This window comes from Alosa pseudoharengus, unplaced genomic scaffold (assembly GCF_046254945.1).
Source record: "Alosa pseudoharengus isolate Yale_2024_CS ecotype anadromous, Long Island Sound unplaced genomic scaffold, YU_APseudo_1.1 YU_APseudo_1.1_scf_4, whole genome shotgun sequence".
Lineage (NCBI taxonomy): Eukaryota > Metazoa > Chordata > Actinopteri > Clupeiformes > Clupeidae > Alosa > Alosa pseudoharengus.
Genome location: NW_027468774.1, coordinates 7,190,243 through 7,213,527, shown reverse-complemented (window position 1 = coordinate 7,213,527; position 23,285 = coordinate 7,190,243). Strand labels below are relative to the sequence as shown.

Here is a 23,285-nt window from a genome sequence, read left to right as displayed (position 1 = left end):
GAAACCAGATTTTAGAGTATTGCACACCACTAGTTGTGACGTCAAACACAAGGTTACCCAAAGGGAGGCAGGAAGCTTGAAAAAACATCAGTAACAACTGCACAAAACGGAAACGTGTTGGCAAAACGTTTTTGGTGATGTCAATTTAAGGATAGGTCAGGTGCTGTCCCATTTCTTTCCAGCCTCTCAAACTATCAACAAGTCATTGAGGATTCAGGGCTTAGGCCTTATGAGATCAGAATTCAGCCACTGACACAAAATTGTTTTGGCTGCTGAATTTTGATTGTCCATTGGCGACCATTTTGTTGAGTGAGCCAAATAAAACAGCAGGACATGTGAGCAAATGTAAACAAATTGTAAAATCATAGCCAAGGCTGTTCTTGGGATATAGAAATATATGCATTGCAGTGCCCCCTGGACAGAAATGTCATGAAACTTGGCGAGCATCCAGTAGTTGTGGTATTTTGTGAGGTGCACCTTATGCACTAATAATAATATATTGGCAATTGAAGTGTCCGATTTAAAAAAAAAAAAAAAACACCTGGTAAAATGCAATTTGCAGATCTCATCGACTCTTTTAACAAAACTTTAAACTCTCATGCAATAAAACACATTTTTTACTGTGATTCACTTGTGATGCATGATGGTAACCACAAGCACGTCATACATTAAACACAACGACTCAAAATTGATCACACAAAATGATGTGACACAACCAATCAGCTAGTTCAGTTGCTGAACAGTGCAGGTTCAGAATGGACAGAAACTATCAGTGAGGTATTTAGAGTACATTGTAGGCAGACTGTAATGTACTTCTCATTAACTACTGAAATGTCTGTCTTTTCGTATACATTTTTCACAATTGGTAAAACATGTTTAAAACCTTACAGCCTTTTCTAAAAACTGCAAGCACAAACCCCCATTCTCAATATGTTATTTTTACTGGATTGCAGTAGGCAATATTGAATCCACTGCTTTGTTTTGTTTTTTAGATGCAAAATACATTTATTGTAAACAAAGAACATTTCTCCTGGAGCTATATTCCCTGCCCTGAACACTGTGTTTTCTATTTTATGATAGCGTGTAATGAATTAATTTTGCCTGCTCTGTGAATGATCTAGACATCGTTTGGTTTTGACCATAAAGTTGTTTTGAGGTGATTGTTCAGTTTTGCAAGAAGTGTCATGAAGATGTTTTGAGAAAAGGGTGGAAGGTTTCAAAAAATGTCTTTTAGCAATTGTGAAAAACTGTAAAATACATAGGCTGTACACTGTGATTTCCCTCTTATTTACAGTTCTGAAATGTATATTTCCAGTACATTTCTTTTAAATTTTTTACAATATACTTTATTTTAGTGATACAGTGTAGCCTAAATGCTGGACCACTGAGTTATGACCCCCCTCCCTCCTGTTTTTAGAGATGCAAAATATTTCTCCAGGAGATGCCCTGAACACTGCATTTTGATGAAGTGTGTACTGATTTCTGCAGTTATTTTGACTGCTGTGTGATTGATCTGAAGACATTGTTTGGTTCTAAGCACAGGTAAAACTGTTTTGAGGTGGTTGTTTGATTTTGCAAGACGTTTCAGAGGTTTTGTGAATGTAGTTTGAGATTTGGGGTTTTGTATTTATAGTTTTGAGAAAAGGGTGTGTGTACAATGTGAAGCAAGTGCTTGCTTTTGAAATGTGTTTACTATGTCTTTAATTTTGTGTGTCATTTTGCAGGATATGTGGCATTTTGCATTTTGTGTGAACTACAGTTGGATTTGTGTATAGAGCTTTGAAAATGATGTAAGAGCACCTTGAAAATTTCAAAAAGAACGGGTGACTTCAGGTATATTGGGACATCAGGTAATTTGGGACAGCATAAGGAAAAAGCATTTTAATTCTGCCTTGAAAGGGCTATTGTAAAGTTAGGGGTGGTAATACATTGCTTAGGAAGCATATAATTAAAGTCACATGACATAATGTAGGTGACATCTGACAGCGGGGTGTGGTCAGCATCAAACAGGAAGTTGACCCCCAAAATCAAGAGGTAAGAAAAATGACATGTGCTTTAGGTGGATTTTAATATAAGGCTATAAAGTGTGTATGATTAATTAAATGTTGACATCAATGTTGAGCAAATATGTTTGATGTAATATTGCACTAAAATAAACCATAATTGTTTTGAAATTATGTTTATATTAATTTAATTTGAGCATTTTCTTGTTGTCCCAAATTACCAAACATGGTGTGGTAAATTGGGACAGCATGTTTCAGGTAATTTGGGACAACCTTTTTTGGGTATACAATGAAATGTGTCAATAGTTTAGTCATAAATAACCTGATTAAAAGTGAAAAAGTCACATTTATAACAACACAAAACCTCAGTGATGTATCCTAGACAACTTTCAGCAGATGAAATTAGAGGCTAAGGTTGTTAACAGTCAGAGCTGCGTGTAGTGGGCCTTGTAATTTGGGTCAGATCATTTTATGTCAATAATATCCTGACAAATTAGTAATAATAAAGGCTATGTTGTTAAAACAATGAAATAAAAGCATATTTGGACCTTGTGTGGTAGTGATGAGACATATTAATTGATCTTTGAAGCAACCTAGCCTAGTAAACTAGCCTAGTAAACCTAGCCTAGCGTTAATGTATTTGGTGTGGACTCTTCTGCACTTTGCCTAATCTATGAGTTTGTTCTCATCTATGAAACTAATTCATTTTACAGAATAGAATGGCACCCAGGAAAAAGACAGACAGACCAAGGGAGAGTGAACAAACAGGGAAAATTAAAGGGAAAGTACAACATGTGGAAGGAAAGCAGAATGAAGGGAGCATTGCAGGAGTACAGGGAACTGGAAAGGGCAGGCAACAGACCTCAGCTCTGTTATCTTGCCAGGGTCTGGAATGTCCCAAAATCCACCCTCCAAAGACGGGTAAAGGTGTGCTCAAAGGACATAAGCATGTAGCAGGACGAAAGCCAGTTCTGTCAGAGCAGGATGAGGCTAAATTAGCAGAGATAATCGAAAACCTAGCAAGACGAGGTTTTCCAATGAGGAAGCCAGAAATCCAGAAGCTTGCTTTTCAGTTAGCACAGGCAAATGGATTGAAAGGTTTTTCTGAGGGCAAAGGTCAGGCAGGCCACTATTGGTTTAAGGCCTTCATGAAGAGATATTGCCGTCTTGGTCTGAGGAAGCCAGAGGCCCTTTCTGCAGCTCGGGCTGCTTGTTTTAACCCCGTAGTCGTCAGCCAATGGTTTAAGACCTATGAGGACATCATCACCGACCTTGGCCTTCAAGATGTTCCGTCTCATGTGTGGAACTGCGATGAAACTGGTTTACAGGATCATTTTGTGTCCTCACGGGTGGTGTCACCAGTAGCCTATTGATGCATTTGTGTGCTGTTGATTGTGTATTATTGTTACATGACTTGTTGAATATATGAAAACATTTAATTCTACAAAATATAAATAAAATGTTATTGTTTTTTCAAAAAACTTATTGGATTCCTGCTGAAGGCCTAATTTCTCTTAGTCAATAGTCTAAATCTGATGTTTCTGGACGTAATAATATGTATAATCTAACCAAATCAGAAGATTACACATAATGCATAACCTTAAAGATATATTTATGGATAACAAATCAATTAAAACATTATTTAACATGTTTAATTATAGTTCAATACATTCATTTACACCCACAAGTCGGTGTCCCAAATTACCAGACATACTGTCCCAAATTACCAAACATGTCGCTTAAAAATAGTTTTGTGACAACTGAACTAAAATAGTGAGCCATGCATTAATAAAATATCATGAAGACTTATTTTTTTCACTAAGATGATGTAGACACCTTGAGGAATTCAGAAATGTGTCATTTATTGGGTTATGTTTGTAACTTGATGACAATATTAAGCTCAGAAGATAAAAATACAAAAAATGTCCCAATATACCTTAATCCACCCCTATTACCATACAAATACCATTTGTTGGCAAAAAACACATATTTCAATCGTTTTCATCCTCAAGTTAACATTTAATTAACAAGACAAAACTGGACCACACTTAGACATTATGTATGTTGCAGGATGTTGTTGAAGGAGAATTCTCATAATTTTAATGGAAATGGTGCATGGCATTTGAAATAGGGTTTAAATTTCAGTCAAACATAAGCTTACTGGTTGAACTTATTTAGCAAAGGAAATACTTCCGATATTTGAACATCATAACAATTGATATAGGCCTAGTTAGCCTACAGATATAACAACACTTAAAAGGTGCAGTCAGCAATACGCTATTTCAAGCCCATAACATTTTTTGTCACATTTAGAAATCATCTCCTCACAATCCTATAGCTGCACATTTTGTGATATACTGTAAAAAAAAGGTCGCTGTAGGCAGCCCAGGCTCTGCAAACTGGATACAAATAAGTGGGAGCAGCCTGTCCGAAACCCTGCGTGTGGAGTTTCTCTGGAGGGAGGGGTGAGCTACCTCTCTGGTATGTTTTGTTTAGTCCTTGATTAAAATATAATATACATTGTTTTGGACAAAAGTGTCTGCTAATCATTTTAAATATAACCATAATATAAATATAAACAAATGCGACTTCCTGCGCAATCGCTGACTGCAGCTTTAAAGTTTTCTGTCAAACTGTTTTTATCCCCTCCAACACATTTACCATAAATATGCATAAAGAGTAAATTATGATGCAACTTTCTTAATCAGTCTTTATCTTAAAGTATGTTAACCCAAAGAACAATGAACACAAATATTGTTTGCAAATATTTAACCTTTAACTAGTAAAAAACTTTCAAGATTAGTATACCTAAGAATTGTCAACGACCTGTTGCCACAAAACATTTGTCTATCCTTCAATGGATGTGGATTAAACAAACAAAACCCAAATAATGATATTTCAAAAAGGTCTAACATTTAGGCATCGTGAAACAAAGATTGTGAAAGTATACTCTTATGAAATGTGACTTAAACAACAAGATTGGATAAAATGACTTTTCTCCACCATGATATAGTGCCCTCCACATTTTGGTAAAGTAAAAAGAGGAAGGATACATCTTTTGGCAATTTATCTTGATTTCACAATGAGGAAAAACACATCTTTGAGGGGAAACAAATTTATTCTGAAAAACAAAAATACATCATAAAGAGCTACATGTTTTAAACAAAGAGACAATGCATGGGCTCCCCTGCATGCACTAATGAGGTTCCCATAGGAATAAAAACAGCTCCACAATATCACAGACCCTCCACCATCATTACGCATGGGGTTCTTTTCAGTAGTCATTCTTACGCCAAACCCACCTTTTGTGTTTTTTGCTAAAGAGTGCAATTTTAATTTAATCTGACAATGAAACACGATTCCAGACAAAGTCGCTGTAGCATTTAGTAATTCCTGCCATTTACATTTGTAATTAAATAACAGGAAAGGTATTATGGAGGTCACATTTTAAGTTTTTTTTGGAGACTTTGTGAACTGTCCAGTCAACTTAAACCTACTGATTGATTCTTATGGAATTGTTTTGCCTCTCTTCTCTTCCCATACTCCTCACTCTGCATGGGGCCAAGATAAACATGGCTCTTTGTCCAAGAAAGTTTATCACATTTGTGGAACTTTTTAATTATTGTTTTGACTGTAAATATGGGCATTTTCAACATGGGGGCGAATAGAACCAATATTCCAATTCCTTATTGGCTTAGTGGAGCTACATGTTTCATGTGTACCGGTGTTGCCAGGTCTGGGAATGTTCAACTGAAAACTGCTAGGGGAAAAGTGGGAAAAAAAGAAAACTCTGTGCTTGTAGCACTGGTGGCCTTTCGTTATTTATGACAAAAAAAATTGGATATGTGCCACTGTACCAGGACAAAGCTACCGAGATCAATATGGCAGACACCCAGTTTACCAACATTTTATGTGCTATTTTGACTGATGTTAAATTGCTCCTTAAATTCTTCACATTGCGTCCTGAATCTGATGACAGGATAAATGACAGGATAAATGACTCATATCAGAAAATCCCTGTGATTTCTGTTACATTCAACATAGTTTGGCACTTTAGCAATCTGCCATTTTGGTAGATTTCACTTATTTCTTTGTGACTTCAAAAATGGTGTTTCAATGTTTCTAACACATTTTAAAGTGACAAGTTACAACACCTTTGTCAACTGCAAAGGATCATATATTTTGTAATTACATGACTGTTATCTATATCCTGGAAAATAACTCTCCACATTAACATGTTACTGTATGAAGCAAGTGGCACTGAAATACACGTCCTGCTGAAGGGATAGAGTGAGTGTACTGCTGAAGTGATAGAGTGAGTGTACTGCTGAAGTGATAGAATGAGTGTACTGCTGAAGTGATAGAGTGAGTGTACTGCTGAAGTGATAGCGTGAGTATTGCTGCTGCACAACTTCTTCTGGGGGTGACGCACAAAAACATGCCCACTCCGCTCCCAACCCCCACATTCCTCAGAGGCCTCCGAGTAGGGGTGGGCATTCTTCTTCACAGAGGGCCTGGTGTTAGTGCAGGTTTGCTCTCCGTCTGAACAGACACACACACACACACACACACGGACTGGTGTTGGTGCAGGTTTGCTCTCCGACTGAACAGACACATACACACAAATATACGGACTGGTGTTGGTGCAGGTTTGCTCTCTGGCTGAACACAGACACACACATACACGTACACACACTCACAGACTGGTGTTGGTGCTAGTTTGCTGTCAGACTGAACACAAGCATGCACAACACACACACAGGCTGATGTTGGTGCAGGTTTATTCTCTGAACACACACTAATACACACACACACCTGCTACCACTACTACTTTAAACTGATTTACTAATCTTGAGTGGGGGGTGAAGATGTTGGCTCAAGTGCACTATACTGCTACTCAACTGGAACTAAACAAAAAAGGAACAAAGCAAACCTCCCAGGCCCTTAACTCGGCCCTGTCTAGAAATCAGACAAGTCCGTCGGACTGGACCCTCTGAGGGTCTCAGATATCAGCCGAAGAAAGAGGCTCAGGTTTCCAAGCACGGCCTCTGATGAGAGGAAACCCCACTCTCCACTGGGAGACCATGGTGGCACACGGCACCACTGCTGCTTGAACAGCCCTCTACTACACCGCAGGCCACATGGAATGAGTGCACTGGGAGTCTTTCATCACTGAACTGTCTTTGCACAGATAAAGACATGCACTGTCAAACTGCATTGTACATGTACAATGACAATAAAGATATATTCTATCAAAAAAAAAAACCCGAAGATAAGATTATGTGATGGATACTATGGTTGGTGTGCTGTGTGTGTTTCACTAATTCACGGATTGGGATAAATGCAGAGACCGAATTTCCCTCACAGGATCAAATGAGTATATATACTTATACTTGAAGACCATGCCCCCTAAAAGTATACTGCATTGGTATGTATGGATAAAAATGTCCCAATGTACAAACTTTAGAATTTTGGGGTATGTAATTCCATGACCCAGCTCAGCGTCCACTGCAGTCCTCTGATGAGCGTCTGCTGTGTTGACCATCCATTAACTCTGAGAGGTCATACTGTAGTCGAGACTCTTTTCCTCAGTGATTCCTTGTTGGTGGAATGAGTTAATGTTCTACGTTCTTGTGATACTTTCAGGAAATGTTTGAAGACTCAAATGTTCATCTTGCACTTAAATAATTACAGAGTTATTACAACTCTTGCACAGTTATTGTTTGCATATTTATGGGTTTTGTTAATATGAAAACGGATTATTTTCATATAGTTGATATTTAATTAATTAATTAGATGTTGGACAGATATGTTGTTACGGATCTAATCTTTCATTGATCTCAGAATGCAAAATCGAATGTTGGAGAGATATATTGTTTGCAGTAGCCTAATTTTAAGTAGGCTATCCAACCTCTGGATGCTGCATGAGGCCTATAGGTTTTTATTTATTTTATATATTTATTTGTATTATTAATCTGTAATCAATTATTTCACTATATGTAGAAATAAATGAATCCTCCAAATAGCCATTAGAATTAAGAATGGTTTGAAACGTGTCACACTTGACTATTAAATGTCTGGAGACCTTATTAGTGGATAAAACCACTGCACCTCTGGCTTTTTCATGTATTTTCTTCAGCATAAACCTTTGGGGAAAAATGCCATGTGTCGTCTGATGGGTGTGGCCACACGGATCCAGCTCGATAATATGAACACATACCACAATGAACACAAGACCAATTTGATATAGCCTATATATGATCAGAATTTATTCTCTACTCAAAGCAATAAACAGTCTTAAGAAATCGAAACAAATATTTGGGCCATTGTTAATGTAATCCCTTAATCGACATGTTAAAATGTTCATTATTAATGACAATATTTCCATCGCAAAACCCATTCCACTGGCTTATATGGGAAATATATGCTGTACATGGTCCCTTTCTAATAGAGACCATATTACACTGCCGAAAGACTGACCAGAGCCATTAAACAGCCAAGGATGTGACCTCATAATGTCATTTCCTCGAGGTCCACGAAGCAATGGCTGTGACCACGGCGAGCCGTTTTTGTGCTACGCATTGAGATGGAGATGCGTGTCCAAGATGGCTAAGGTTCGTGTAAGTATAACTCGTGTATTTCATCGTTAATGATAATGTAAATGTGAATGGATCGTTTTAACACCAAAAATTCAATAATATTCAATCGTACACATTGTTTAGAAGCGTTACCGACTCCAACCCATCCTGCGCAGCGTGACGCGCTGAAGTACGTCTGCAGCCTCATCTTCATTCGGCTAGCAGGAAGTATGTTGAATAGGTGGGAAGAAAAAAGACCGAGAAGAACCAAAGTCGGTGGTTGATCTAGGGAAAAAAATCCAAATGGCTAGTCAATGAGCTTGTTAATTTCGCGCGCTCAGATAGGGTTTCGATCACCCCACTCATTATCGTCTCGGAACGGGTAAGTTAAGGAAGTTAAAACGTCTGTAACAAGATGATGTTCATCATTCGTTCACCGCTTATTTGCCGTGATCTTTGTTGATTCCGTGCTAACTAGCATGCTAGGTCCCGTTAGCATGAATGCTAAAAGCCGAGCAAATATAGCAATATTTAAAACTTACTGCGTTAATAAATATGGACGATTAGAAGCACAGAGAAGATGAACGCAAGTATATTAATGGATTTTCTGCATTTATATATGTGTAGGGCATGTCGTTTTTGTTTGTGCTTGCAAATTTCATGGTTAGCTACTCTCAATGCAGCAACTTCCGTTTTCCTCTCGGTTAGCACCGTGGGGGGTAGCTAGCGGGTTAGCACAGCTAGTTAGCATCCTAGCCAGCCCTACACAAAACCTAAAGCAAGTTTAGCTAGCAAGCTACCGTTAGTCAACGCATCTCCCAAAGAATTCAGGCGCGCACACTGGTAATAATGTATCTATTACATTTTGTTCTCAGATTTATTGTCCATGATGATACGAACTGGACATTCGTGGAACCGTTATATAATATCTCCGGATTGGTTGATTTTCACACTTGACCTAGCTAGCCCTTTAGCCAACCAGCTAATGTTAGCTAGTTTATGTTTACACAGCTAAATTGCTATCAATGAATTACAAATATGCCGTTTTGATGGTAAATAGCTATTGTTGCCCAATCTGTTGCTGCGTATGGTGTGTTTACAACGTTGGATTGCAAGTCTATCATGAAGATGCTCGCATCTTTAAAAATAAAATTTCGAACAACGCGAGGTGGTTGCTCGGTCCACCGGCCTTGACGTTGCCTAATTTGGGGAGTCGTCTAGGGGAAAATAACACGGAATGTCGCGCGGAACGGCGGCAAATAGACCCCCGCTTTGTCCGAATAAATCCATAATGTGTGGACTTTGGTGGGAAAGACAAATGAAGGTCATTGCAAAATATAACGCACAAATACGCCTAAAGTGGATGGCTGCAAATTCCAAAATATATCACCGTTTGTCGAACGCGCCTTCCATTTTCATTGTCGAGGTGTTTGGCCAGCTAGCTGTTAGCCATTAGCTAGGTCGTTCGGTAAACAGACATTTCGTCGAAGGTATCTCCATTTAGTGTGGCCAAGGTGGAACATCGAGTAACCTGCCTCCCCGTAATTTGCTCGAAATTGGAAGATCGTTTGCCTGAATCTTGAAATAGGCAAAGATTGTAAAATGAATGGAACTTTTTATCGACCGGAGAATTTACATATGAGCGCGCCTTATATCCAGTTACAATGTAGCACCTCGCGGGAAAGCAGCATTTTTAAATAATGTTGCCTAAATGTTAATTTATGGCAAGATAATACGAATGTTTAAACGTTTCCCACCTTCGTGGACCTCGTAAGTATATTTTCATGCACATTTAGCCGCCCATTCTTAAAACCCATTGCACATCTGGCGTTTTCAGGTCGTTGCAGACCGCACAACAGCCCCTGCGCTATGTAAACATCTCTTAAAAAATAAACGGCCAGGCTCGCAAACCTTTACACACGCACGCTTTTGGCGGTAGGAGTGTTTGAGTAAGTTTTTTTTTACCACCACATGGTTCGCTCACTTGACGAATCAAATGTACAACAATAAATATTAATAGATATTAATATAAAATCTTATCTATTCTAGTGTAAATATAAGTAGTAAGGCCTTGTTAGATCAGAGGCGATCCTTTTAGATTACAGATGAGGGTCTGAAAGTGTAGTTGCAGATAATTTTGTGTGCAACAGACCTATATAGTTAAATGTTTGATTAACATTTAAACAATAAGCAGGTAATTCTGGATAACCTTTATTTTTTCAAGAAGGTGCAAAGCGCTGCATGATATTTGGTTTAAGTGTTTTCAGTAGCCAACGTGAATTTGGAAATAAAATACATACATTTATGTTTGGTTTTGCTGGACAATATAGAATTTTCTCCACGTCTATTTTGCATTCCGCTCCCATTCACACTGGTATATTATGTAGTGCAGTTCAGATTCCCAAATTTGCATTATAAAATGCATCTCATTTCACACCCTGTATCTGTCCACAATTCTCATGAAAAATATGCATTTGTTAATTTCTGGAAGTACCGTAGATTATTTGACTCATTCTTCAATATGCTCAAATATTCTCTACGTCTGTACAACAATACTCTCCCAATGTGGAAAAGATCGGCCTCGCCAGCCATGAATATGTTTGCTTCCGAATGTAAACAACAGCTGACAGACAAGCGTAGTGGAAATGCGTTTTTTTTTTTTTCCCCTCTCCCAGTTCTCCTCTGTGTGTGTGTCTGTGTGTGTGATGCTGGACCCATCTGGCATTTCGCTACACAGTTCTCGACAGACTCGGTGAGGCTAACGCATCCAGATGGCCTGGCATTGGTGCCGGTGGGTTAGGGTACCTACCCTGAGGGCACAGCGTCTCGCTCTCATTGGTGCAGCAAGACTCCCCCGTGTGGGATGAAAGGGTAGTCTGACGGAGGTGTCACCCACACCTCACACACCATAAGAAGGGAATACGCAGTGCGAGGAAGGGGGGAGGGGTGGGGAGCAGAAGACTGGAGGCCTCACTACTGAGCTTCAGCCTTGATCAAAAACCTCAATAACCTACTGTTATATAAACTTCAATTTCAGCTTGGCGTCTATTTTCAAAATGGCTCATTTTTTATTATGTTTTGTTACATTTTTATTGCATTGTTGCATTTATTCCATTTTAATAAAAAAAGGCATTGCAAGTAGTGCCATGAAATTTGGTCGCCGAGCTGGAATAATGCTCAATCATACAACATAAGTGGGCCAATTGTTCTGCTTAGTAAGTCAATCATTCATCATTTGAGCAGACGTGATACAGTGGCCTATGTGTGTCCATTTGAGCAGACAGGATACAGTGGTCTATGTGTCCGTTGTGGTTGAATCAACATTCTCTGGATGAATATAGTAGGAACAAATAACAGCAAGACATTCCATCTCCCCAATATAGTAATTATTATTATTTTATTTTTTTCTTTTTCTTTTGCCATTTTATTTGCTAAGATTTGTAACAGGTTAGCTGTAGGGTTCAACTGGGGCAGAGGGGAAACTGCATAATGGTATTCCATTCAGACAAAATGTAGGTGAGTGCCCTCTACCATCATTTTGACATAGTTTGTAATTGCTCAAGGTAGGTTCATACTTTGACTTCCATCTTGAACATTATTTTTTTTTATTAATTTGTATGAAACAGCAAAATGGACCAAATTGGCTGCCTTTTAAACAGATGTTATCATTTAACTCATATTTAATATTTTTATTAACATACAAGAATCTGTATAGATTGGTAATTAGCCTACTTAAGTGAACTTGTTTCATAATTGTGTCAAAATATACATTATTTTGCATATAGTATGAAAGGCGGAATTGCGTGTTGTTGTTGTTTGTTTTTGCTATTTTTATTCCTTTTTCTACCTTCCTCTTTTGATTTGAGGGTTTGTGGGGCGGCACAATGAAATGGGGGACAAAACTGAAAAAGCAGTTGGTTGGCATTTAAAGCCAGCTTGTTGAACAACATTCACAAGTGTGTTTATAGGAATAACACATCTTCATTGTATGACCGCCCTCATTTGGCCATGCAAGACAGGTTAAAAGTTGCTGATGCCTCAAATAAGGAAGATGTACTCCTTTATCTAAAACTCAAAACTAACCCCAGCAACACATTTTGCTTGTCAGATGGACCGAGACTAGTATATAGTCACTTGCATAAATATAAGTATACAAAGTAGGCTAATTAGCATATCAATATCAGATTGTTCAAAACCCTGTAATCAACACTATTTCTGTATGTAATGCTCATGTTACATGTGCAGCTATCTACATGCTTGGTCATAATTAAAATAATCTGCATAAATTTGCATACATAATGGTAATGTATTTTGTATGTGATCATTGTCATTTTTCCTAATGAGAATGTTAGCTCAGTAGTTTTTCAATGAATGAGTGAATAATTACTGTTATTTTTTGATGATTGCATTGCAAATATATATATTCATACATTGAGTACACTTTCTGAAAAAAAGATTTCCAAACAGTAACCACCTTCTCTCTCTCTCCCTCTCTCTCTCTTCTTGTGTGTCTCCACAGGTCTGCTCCAAGTGACCAGTCACAGCCTGGACGCACACTCACTGCGCTGCTCTTGCGGGGTTGGAATTGAATGGCCAAGAGGAGAGAATATCTGTGAATCAGGTAACAAAATGGCTGACACCACAGAGGCTGAGAGCTGAGCAGTCATTCGTTGCCCCCTTTTGTTCTTTGTTTTCGAGGAGCGTTTTATGTGGACTTCTCCCCTTCCCATTTCAATTCACTGAACATGGCCTTGCATGATCTCAGTCGCGCTAAGGGGTTTCCTTGTAAAGAGTGTGACATGATTTGCCCCAGTACCCCCAGCCTCTTGGAGCACATGAAAGCACATTATCAGCAAGAGGAGAGCGGTAGATTCGATTGTGAACAGTGTGGACGCGTCTTTAAGCACGCCAATAGCCTGGCTAGCCACAAGAAGTCCCACGAGGTGGGCTCTTTCCAGTGCCCTGTCTGCACCCGTACTCTGCCCAACGCTCTGGCTCTGAAGAATCACCTGCGTATCCACACTTTGTCCCCCAGTGCCCAAGCCGAGGAGGACAACGACGAGCCGGTCGAAGACGAGAGGGACTACGGACTAGCCCAGGACCTGTCCGACACGGGCTTCCGGACTCACCTGAACAACAGCGGGATGATGGGCCACGACCACGACGGCCAGAACGACAAGCAGAAATCGCCCGGATCCGAGGACGCCTGGGACCGCCCGTTCAAGTGTGACCTGTGTGACCGCACCTACAGACACCACGGTAGCCTCGTGAACCACAAGAAGTCTCATCAAGAGGGTGCGTTTAAGTGCGCCAGTTGTTACAAGCAGTTCAATAACTTAGCAGCCCTCAGCGCGCACGAGCGCACCCACTCCAAGTTCAAGCCCCCGGGCTTGTCTATGAGCGGCGGACTTGCCGACAGCCAGTCAGATAGCCGCGCCCCGCAGAGCGACGACATGGCCTCCTGCTTCTGCCACCTCTGCCAGGTAGCCCTGCCCAACAAAAATGACTTCCAAGAGCACATTCTCTTGCATAACGCTGCCTCCTCCTCTCTGGGGCTTACCCGGGGCTTCCCGGGCATTGTGCCACATAACCTGAGCACGGTCCGCTCCCCTGGCGTGCACCCATACACCCCCACTCTCGGGGACCCCCTGCCGCTGCCCCCCTTGACCGACAAGCGCTACGACCAGATGCTGGGCCCCCCAGTGAACAACCCCATATACACTTGTGCGTACTGCGGGGCCGGGCACCCTGACCTGGAGAGCCTGAAAGTTCACTACCTGACCCATGACCCGCACCCCCCGCCGCACGCCCAAGAGGGCCCCTCGATCCTGAACACTGACAGCCTGGGCTCCAACTCCCAGCCGTCGGTGTCGTCCCCCGGCGCAGGTGAGTCTCGGGGGGGCCAGCAGTCGTCCTCAGTGGACGACGGCGACCGTAGGTTTAAGTGCAATGAGTGCGGCAAGAGCTACCGCCACGCCGGCAGCCTGGTGAACCACAAGCGCTGCCACCAGACTGGGCACTACCAGTGCACGATTTGCTGCAAGCAGTACCCGCACCTGGCCGCCTTGCACAGTCACCTGCGCAGCCACAAGACCCGGCCCACCTCGCAGGGCCTCAACAACGAGGGCGACTGGCTGTCCCCCGAGCCCCTCACGCTGGACTCTCAGCAGGGCTTTGTCCACTCCCAGGACCAGGGCAGTGGCGCCACCACCCCCATCTCCCTGCCGGGCAACCTGGGCGACGCCGCCCACTTCGTGCCCGACGGCGGCCACAGCAGCGGCCTGGACTCGCTGGAGTTCCACGACCGCTTCGACGGCTCGCTCTCCCAGGGCAACTCGGGCCACTCCCCGCTGCCCCAGAGCCACCGGCAGGCCGACCGGCACATGTGCGCCGACTGCGGCGAAATGTACTCTGACATCTCGGGCATCAAGTCCCACATGTGCCCGCAGCGGCGCCAGCAACAGGGTGGCATGTCCAACGGCTACATGGGCTACCACGGCCAGGGCGGCAGCATGCCCAGCGGCAGCATGAAGGACTCTGGCGGGCAGAGCCGAGGCCAGGACCAGATGCAGTACAGCGGCGGCGGCGGTGGCCGAGGTAGCAGCGGGGGCGGGGGAGGAAGTGGCGGTCACTCCCACGGGGGTGGGCACGGAGGTGGCGGCGGTGGCGGCAAGCGCATGGACAACAAGGGCGGCGACGACGACGACGACGGAGAGGTGTACCAGTGCTCGGTGTGCGGCAACCACTACGCCAGCCTGCGGGCGCTCCGCAGCCACCTGCGTAGCCACGGCAACGCGCAGGGTGGCAACCAGGGCGCCGGGCCCTCCGCCCTGTCCCCCACCAGCGAGCAGGAGTGGCGCCGGCGCCAGGAGGGCGGCGAGAGCGGCGGCCTGATGATCTGCAGCACCTGCGGCCAGAGCTTCTCCCGCAAGCAGGACCTGGTCAACCACCAGCAGCTGGTGCACGGCATCACGCGCCCCGACGGCGCAAGCATGGGCGCCAGCGGCTCGTCCAGCAACGGCAAGATGGACGGGCGCAACAGCCACATCTGCGTCGACTGCGGCATGATGTTCGCCGACCGCCACCACCTGATCACTCACTTGTGTCCGGGCAAGCCCAGGGGCAGTGGGGCACTGGGGAAAGGCATGAATGGGGCCAAGGGCATGACAGGGGGCGCAGGCACCAGCAGTGGGCTGCCCGGTGACCACCGGTCGTTTGGCGACGGCGAGCGCCCGCATCGGTGCGACCAGTGTGGCAGGAGCTACCGGCACCCTTGCTCTCTGCTTAACCATAAGAAGTCGCATAAGACTGGTGTCTTCCGATGCCTGGTCTGCCAGAAACGCTACTACAACCTGCTGGCCCTCAAGAACCATCAGAGGACCCACTTTGACCTTAAAAGGTTAGCCATCTTTGCATGTGTTTCATTTTTTTCTTTTCCTTTTTTTTTTGCTTTGCTTTTTTTCGTTTCTTTGGGGTTCTTTGTGCAAGTGTGTATGTGTGTGTATGTATGTGTTTTTTTTTTTTGTTTGTTTGTTTTTTGTTTTTCATTAAGTTGTTCATATTGCTCACTTTTGTTTTACATTAAGACCTCATGTAGCTTCTAATCTTTGTAGGAATGGACTTGAATCTGCCACTAAAAAACTGTTTGACTGTTGCTGAAATTCTCGAGAGGGCAACGGATGTTTTTGTTTATGTGACTATGCAAAGGAAAAAAATCAGCTCATGAATGGTTGCGTTTTTTCCCCCCCTAACATCTGTATCTTGTTGGTGATTTGTATAAACATGGCATTGAATTTTTCCCCCCTCTGTAGTACACGGTCTCTGCGCATATGGCTTTTAACTTTTTTAAACAAAAGAAATGTTTGGTGTTTGCTGTGTTGTTGTTGTACCTTACTACTTTATCTAATTCGACGCTGTGCTTGTGTTTTTCACTCTGTTGTAGGCACAAGTGCGAGGAGTGCGGGAAGGCTTTCAAGATCCAGAAGCAGCTGGTGAACCACCTGAGGCTCCACGAGGAACACCGCGCCAAGAACCAGGTCCGCCAAGGCATGAATCCCAACGGAGGCCGCTACGAGGGGGGCCCGTCCCAGATGCAGCCCATGAACCAGGGCCGCGTCCAGAACCCCGGGAAGTACCAGCACCACGGGCAGCACGGTCAGCACGGTCAGCACATGCACCAGCACCAGCACCAGGGCCAGCACAGCCAGCACCAGGGCTTCAAGAAGCCCTACGAGGGCGGCCCGGGCACCTCGCGCCCGCCGAACCCCGACGACCCGGAGGGCCGGCGCCCGTTTGCCTGTGACCAGTGCGGCCGCACCTACCGCCACGCCGGCAGCCTGGCCAACCACAAGAACCTGCACAAGACGGGCGAGTACCACTGCAACGTGTGCAACTCCACCTACCCGAACCGCCTGGCCATGAAGAACCACCTGCGCATGCACTTCGCCATGAAGAAGTTCACCTGCCCCGAGTGCGGCCGCGGCTTCCGCACGCAGCGTCAGCTGGAGACCCACACCTCCAACCAGCTGTGCAAGGACCTGCCGGGGCCCAGCGGCCAGGGCCCCGTGGCCGACTACGAGTGCGACGGCTGTGGCGAAGGCTTCGCCACGGCCACAGACCTGGCCTCGCACGACTGCCACGCCTCCCAGATGCCCTCGTCCTCCGCCTCCCTCAACAGCTCCAGCCTGAGCATGGAGACGGGGGAGCTGGGCTCCCCGGAGCGTGACGAGCGCCCCTTCGCCTGCGACCTGTGTGGCTGCTCCTACAAGCACGCCAGCAGCCTGCTCAACCACAAGAACACGCACAAGACGGGCAACTTCAGCTGCTCCTTCTGCGACAAGCCCTACACCAACTACATGGCCCTGCGCAACCACATGCGCATCCACACCCAGAAGAAGCGGCACATCTGCAACACGTGCGGCAAAGCCTTCCGCCTGGCCCGCTTCCTCCGCAACCACCAGAGGGTCCATGAGGAGGGCCACACTCGCTTCGGCTGCCCCAGCTGCGGGAAGAGCTTCCAGGGGAGGTCGGGCCTGGCCCGCCACCGCTGCGGGGACAACCAGGTAGGCAAGGAGGGCAGGAGGAAGGCCGCATCAAGCGCGCGAGAGGGAGAAGAGTGCCGGTTCACGTGAGTTTTCGTCTGTTGTTCGTGATTCTTGATGTGAAATAGAAAAGATCACAGGTCTCTACGTGTCTTATTACAGGTATATGATCTCCAATCCGGCTTCCTCGGGACCATACGCGTGCCGGAATTCGGATTTTTCTGAAGTTTGGACAGTTTATTAGTGGAGAACAGATAAGTCACCCCCCCTTTGCTTTCAGTTAGCAATATGCATTAGAATACTAGGTTATCGTAACAAAACAACAACAAACAACAACAAAAAAAGCAAAAAGGTTTTAAATTGAAATGTTTTGCATAGTCAAATTGTGTTTTTACATTTTGCACACTTTTTCCAATTCCCAAAGTAACCCCCAGTCCCATTGTCACTCTCAATTCATGATGTCTGTTGGTACCAATTTGAAAATGTTTGTAGTGTGCTTACTTTGTGTTATAGGCCATTGTTTTCTTTTGATTTGAATCATTTGTAGATATGTTAGTTGTCTTAGGTAGCTAGTGTTAGAATAAGAAATGTATTTGATATTATAGATCTATATCTTAATGTGTGTATAGTCTATAGCATAGTTGTTGTCATAGGCCTAATCCCATTTAGCCCACCATGTTTGTATGTAGGCCTTAAGCCCCAACATTTTTAAATTTGAGTTGGGGGAAGAAACAGATTATTTGTCTTCCTTTCTTTTAAAAATAATTATTAATTGAATATAAGTGTATCAGTATTTTTTTTAATTTTTTAGCTTCCAGAGGATGAGTCGTAGGAATAGTCAGGCCATATGCACCTAAGAAGACTGTGTAGGGCCATGCCCATATAAGGACAGACTGCATAGCTCCTTCAGATTAGTGAGTGAATCAGTATCGCCACCTGCTGTCTAGGATGGTAAACAGCTGCTGGTCTTCACCATCAGATTAAATGCAAGCCCTGCAGATGCAGTAGCCTATTTGGCCATTTTGTCCTGCTTTTGGACATTTAGTACTTAATTAATATGATTGTTTCCATTGATTTTACAACTTAGAGGTCTCCCTAAGTCCATGTTTGGGCTGTGATGGAGTTTGGGCAGCTGGATTCAAGATCATATACCTGTACTGTGCATTTCTGACCAGATACCCTCTAACCACAGATGACACACCCTTAGGTGGAGACTACAACGTACTTAGAATGACTTGAAGTTGACTAACCTGAGAAGACCTATGTAGTTTAAATGAGGTTTACTAACACATACAGACATGAAGTGGAAAAGGGGTGTTTTTTGAAAGTGAACGTTCAAGTAACGGCTTCTCTCCTGCCCCTTTTGTTCCCTCTGTTCTCCTCCTCCTCCTCCCTCTCTTCTTCCTCCTCCTCCCTCTCTTCTCCCTCCTCCTCCTCCTCCTCCTCCCCCCTCTGTGTGTCTGTTCCTGTTGTGGATATCCACAGATGTGAACAGTGCGGCCGCTCCTACCGTCATGCCAGCTCCCTCCTCAACCACAAGAACACCCACACCGTCGGCATCTACCACTGCGCCGTGTGCCTCAAGACCTACTCCAACCTGCTGGCGCTCAAAAACCACCGGCGCATCCACTCCGAGACGCGGCGCCACCGCTGCCCCGAGTGTGGCAAGGCCTTCCGCGTCTCCTCCCAGCTGCAGAACCACCGCCGCGTCCACCTGAAGGAGCGTGAGCTGGCCTGCACCCTGTGCCAGCGCAGCTTCCCCAGCCAGGCCAGCTTCCGCCTCCACCAGGAGATGCAGCACGGCATCGCCCGCAAGCAGCCCCAGCAGCAGCAGCAGCACCACCACCACCACCACCACCACTCCCACTCCTCCGGCGGCAGCGGCGGGGGGATGTCTCATGGTGGTGGCGGCGGAGGAGGAGATTTGGGCTGGGGCTCTGGGCTTGACCTGACTCTCATGCAGGCCCAGGGCCTGGACCCCAACGGGCTGCCCAAGCTGACGCCTTCCCTGCACGGCCCCGGGGGTAGCGGCTCGTCCCGCGGCCGTGACGGGGACGCGTCGGGCTCGGGGTCCTCGTTGCGCAAGGCGCACGTGTGCGACCAGTGTGGCCGCGGCTACCGGCACGCCAGCTCGCTGCTCAACCACAAGAACAGCCACAAGACGGGCACCTACTTCTGCAACTCGTGCCAGAAGGAGTTCTCCAACCTCATGGCCCTCAAGAACCACCGGCGCATCCACACGGAGCCCAAGCGCTACCAGTGCCCCGACTGCGGCAAGTCCTTCCGCGTCTCCACCCAGCTCATCTGCCATCGCCGCATCCACACCAAGGAGAAGCCCTTCTCGTGCCAGCAGTGTGATAAGCGCTTCTCCAGCAAGTCCAACCTGCGCCACCACCAGAAGGTCCACTGGAGCAGCCCGGCGCCCACGGCCAACGCCAACACCACCAGTTTGGCCAGCATGGGCGCCGCCAACTACCTGGGTATGCCCGCGGGCCCCTTTATATAACCCACACACACACACCAATACACACACACCAATACACACACACAGAGTGTCTGTGGTGTCCGGCTGAGAGTGTGTGTGTGTCCGTGTCCGTTGAGGGTTGGGGGAGGAAAGAGTGGGAGGATTGTGTGTGTTTTTGTTTTTGGTTATTGTTTTGTTTTCTATCGTGGTGGCTTTGGATTTAGACATGCCAAGAGTTTAGCTCTGTGTTTATTTTTATTCCCCACCCTGTGTTTGTATTATTATTATTATTATTTTTTTTTTTTTTTTTTGTGTGCCAAAAGTGCCCCTCTGCCCCCTTCCTCCTGCCACCTCTCCTCTCCACCCTCCTCATCCACCACTCATCTTTGGTAGCATCTAGCCTCCGCCCCATTACTGTCAGACTCTCGCAGAGCAGGGCATGCTGGGTAGGCTCACAGGGCCCCGACATGCTCGACACCCAGGAGCCACCATGGACTGTGTGTGAATGTGTGCGTGCGCGTGTGCGCGTGTGTGTGTCTGTGGGTGGCTGTGGTCTCGGGTGGTGTGGGGTGAGGTGTGGGGTATCAAGGCTCTTTAGGACTGGTGGTTTAAATGAACTCAGGTTGGACCTGCATGCGCCCTCCCCCACACAAAATAAGATAACCTCATCCCGTCACCGTGGCGACCGACCTTACCTCTGCATTCCCATGATGCTCTCTGCCCGATGGCCTTCTGGTTGTGGGTGGCCGCCTCCCCTGGATAAAATCCCCCCCCTCACTTTGTTTGTTTGGTTTTGTAGGGCAAGCTTTAGACTGTTGTTTGGAGCCCTTAACATGAACTGGGTTGTAAAACTGCACAAGCTAAAGCAGCCGTTCTGGAGGAGGACTCTCGGTTGCGTGTTATGCGACGCGACATGGCCAGCAGCTGGTCTATGAGACCCTGACTGACTTGTCAGCAAAGGGACAATGCCCTTAAGTAAATGCCGATGCCTTTGTGATGTTGGTGGTGAAGGAAGGAGTGGTGTCACTGTAGCTTCTCCCAAGTCAATCAATGAACTACCATGGAGTCAAAAACAAAACACGTCCCAATCAGATTAGGTGTACAAAATATTTACGTTTGTAAAATGTTTTTGTCATCACATTTCATCCCACACTCTGTCCAATTTCTCCTAGACGAAGCCTTGTGCATTATGCGTTTCTTATACGTACATATATAAATATATAAATATCTATATTACGAAGAAATCATGGTAATAACTAACAACTTCCAAACAAAATCTTGTAGGCACTAGTAATAATGTTTGACATTGTATAGTGTTTCTTTTTTAAACTGAATGCTGTGGACAGAGGTGTCGTATTCTCTGTTGTGTAGAACTGTACTGAGGGTGGGGTGTGTTTCTTTTAAGGTTTTTTTTTTTTTTCTTTTTGTAATCCCTTTTGATGTTCTAATTTTTTCTAACTTGTGTGTTTCTTGCAGCACGAAGATGAGCTTCAAACCGTATAATTCTGCAGATGACAGCATTGCGCTTATTGGGTTCACCGTGTACCTCCCCTATTATTTCAATATGTTGCTCTGAACCCATACTTCTAAACCCTGCGCCAAACTAGTTAGTGTATAGAAAGGATAGGTTGTGCTACAAAAAAAAATAGGAAAAAAAAAGACAAAGGAAAAAAAAAGAAAATGTATATTGATAGGCCTGTGCCAGCATTTGGTTTTACCTTGTATTGTATCGTACTTCTCACTGTATTATTTGCAGGAAGACTTTTATATAAAAAAAGATCACTGTAGTACGCGTTTTATTTATATTAACACTTTTAACTGAAAAGAGAAAAAAAAAACGCTAGTTTTAGAACCTCCCATGTTAGGAGCTGTGTCGTAGCAGATCCTATTCCCCAACCCTCTTCCCTCATCTTAGCTCGCTTCCTGTGACATGCATTCTTCGTATACACGTGACTACGGAGCCGGAGGTGGCGGACTCCTAATGAACACTCGTTACAGTGACTGTGCCCTCCATCCTCTAAACTCTTTGTTATGCTTTTAAAGAAGACGAAAAAAAAAAAATGTTGTCTGTCCCTTGTACAATAAATCGGGGGAGCGTTATAATGTGTGTTTTTTGATTGCAGTACGATGAGTATTAAACGGATCACTGTAATGTTTTCTTGCCTTTCTCACACGTGATGTCGTGGCGGTTCTACTCCCCCCCCCCCCCCCCCCCCCCCCACTGCCCCCACCCCTCTCTATGCCCTCTAACCCCCCCTCCCCCACATCCCTCATCACCAGCCCCTCCCGCTCCTCAGAATTGGACTTTCAATTCCACGCTATAAGCTCACACTTTTAAGGGATGACTTTGTGAACTATTAAAAAAAAAAAAAAGAATCATTCAGTCGACCATATTTTAGAGTTTTGCTCTATTTTTTTTTTTTTGTTCTTTGTTTTGTTACACTTTTATCGTATCCCTTGTATTTATTAGTATTTCTTTTATTTAATTGCGTTTGACTATTTGAAGCTCAATGTGAACAGCTTATGGACCTGGGAGCACTGGTGCTAGGAAGTCGATTCTATTTTGAGTGACCGTGATGTTCTGAGGAGTATTGTGAACACAAGTAGAGCACAGGAAGATTGTATATTTATGTACTCAAAACCTTCAAAATTTGTTCCCATTTGGATGGTTCAAAAGAGAAAAAAGAAAACATACAAACGCTTCCAAGTTGCAAAAATGGCTAGTTTCGAAAAAGGATTGGGACTTTGAACGAATATAAATATGTATTTTTAAGTTTTAACTTTTTTTTCCTCCTTCATGCATATATATATGTAATGCTGACTATACACTTTTTTTAAACTACATTTTGATAATTCATTTCCTAACAGAACCTGTTTGGATTATAACCTTAATGCTCTCAAGTAATGAAAATAAATAGCTAAAAAAAAGCCTTGGTCAGTTGAAGTGTCGTTGCTGAGAAGTTTGTCCCCTGCCCCGTCTCCTACCCTCTCCCCAGACGTTGGCGTCTATCCAATCCCTGCCTAGTTAGGGCGCGGTCAGATCACCTAGCCAATCCCTGCCTAGTTAGGGCGGGGTCAGAGATAATGAGGCTGCTTGTATCTGGGGCACAATATTGTCATGGAGGAAATCAAACTTGAAGTATTAGTGAGTTGTAGTATTCTCAATAAAGTGTTGTGTTACTGATGGTAGTGGTTAGGG

General features: G+C 44.6%; 1 protein-coding gene across 11 annotated transcripts; it reads left to right on the top strand.

Annotated features, from left to right (window-relative positions):
- Window positions 1-8,540: 8,540 nt before the first annotated feature.
- Window positions 8,541-22,240, top strand: LOC143103311 (zinc finger protein 646). Of its 11 annotated transcripts, none has more exons than XM_076267137.1 (5): window positions 8,541-8,623; window positions 13,101-13,202; window positions 13,617-15,980; window positions 16,524-17,708; window positions 19,108-22,240. In XM_076267137.1, the coding sequence occupies exons 3-5, from the start codon at window positions 13,726-13,728 to the stop codon at window positions 20,126-20,128; spliced, it is 4,461 nt and encodes a 1,486-aa protein (XP_076123252.1). In that variant the 5' UTR covers window positions 8,541-8,623; window positions 13,101-13,202; window positions 13,617-13,725; the 3' UTR covers window positions 20,129-22,240. The 11 variants fall into 11 exon arrangements, with proteins under 11 accessions (XP_076123252.1, XP_076123251.1, XP_076123254.1 ...); XM_076267136.1 differs by having other exon boundaries at window positions 13,101-15,980; window positions 19,108-20,102; window positions 21,563-22,240; XM_076267139.1 differs by adding an exon at window positions 17,785-17,877 and having other exon boundaries at window positions 13,101-15,980; window positions 19,107-19,213.
- Window positions 22,241-23,285: the final 1,045 nt, after the last annotated feature.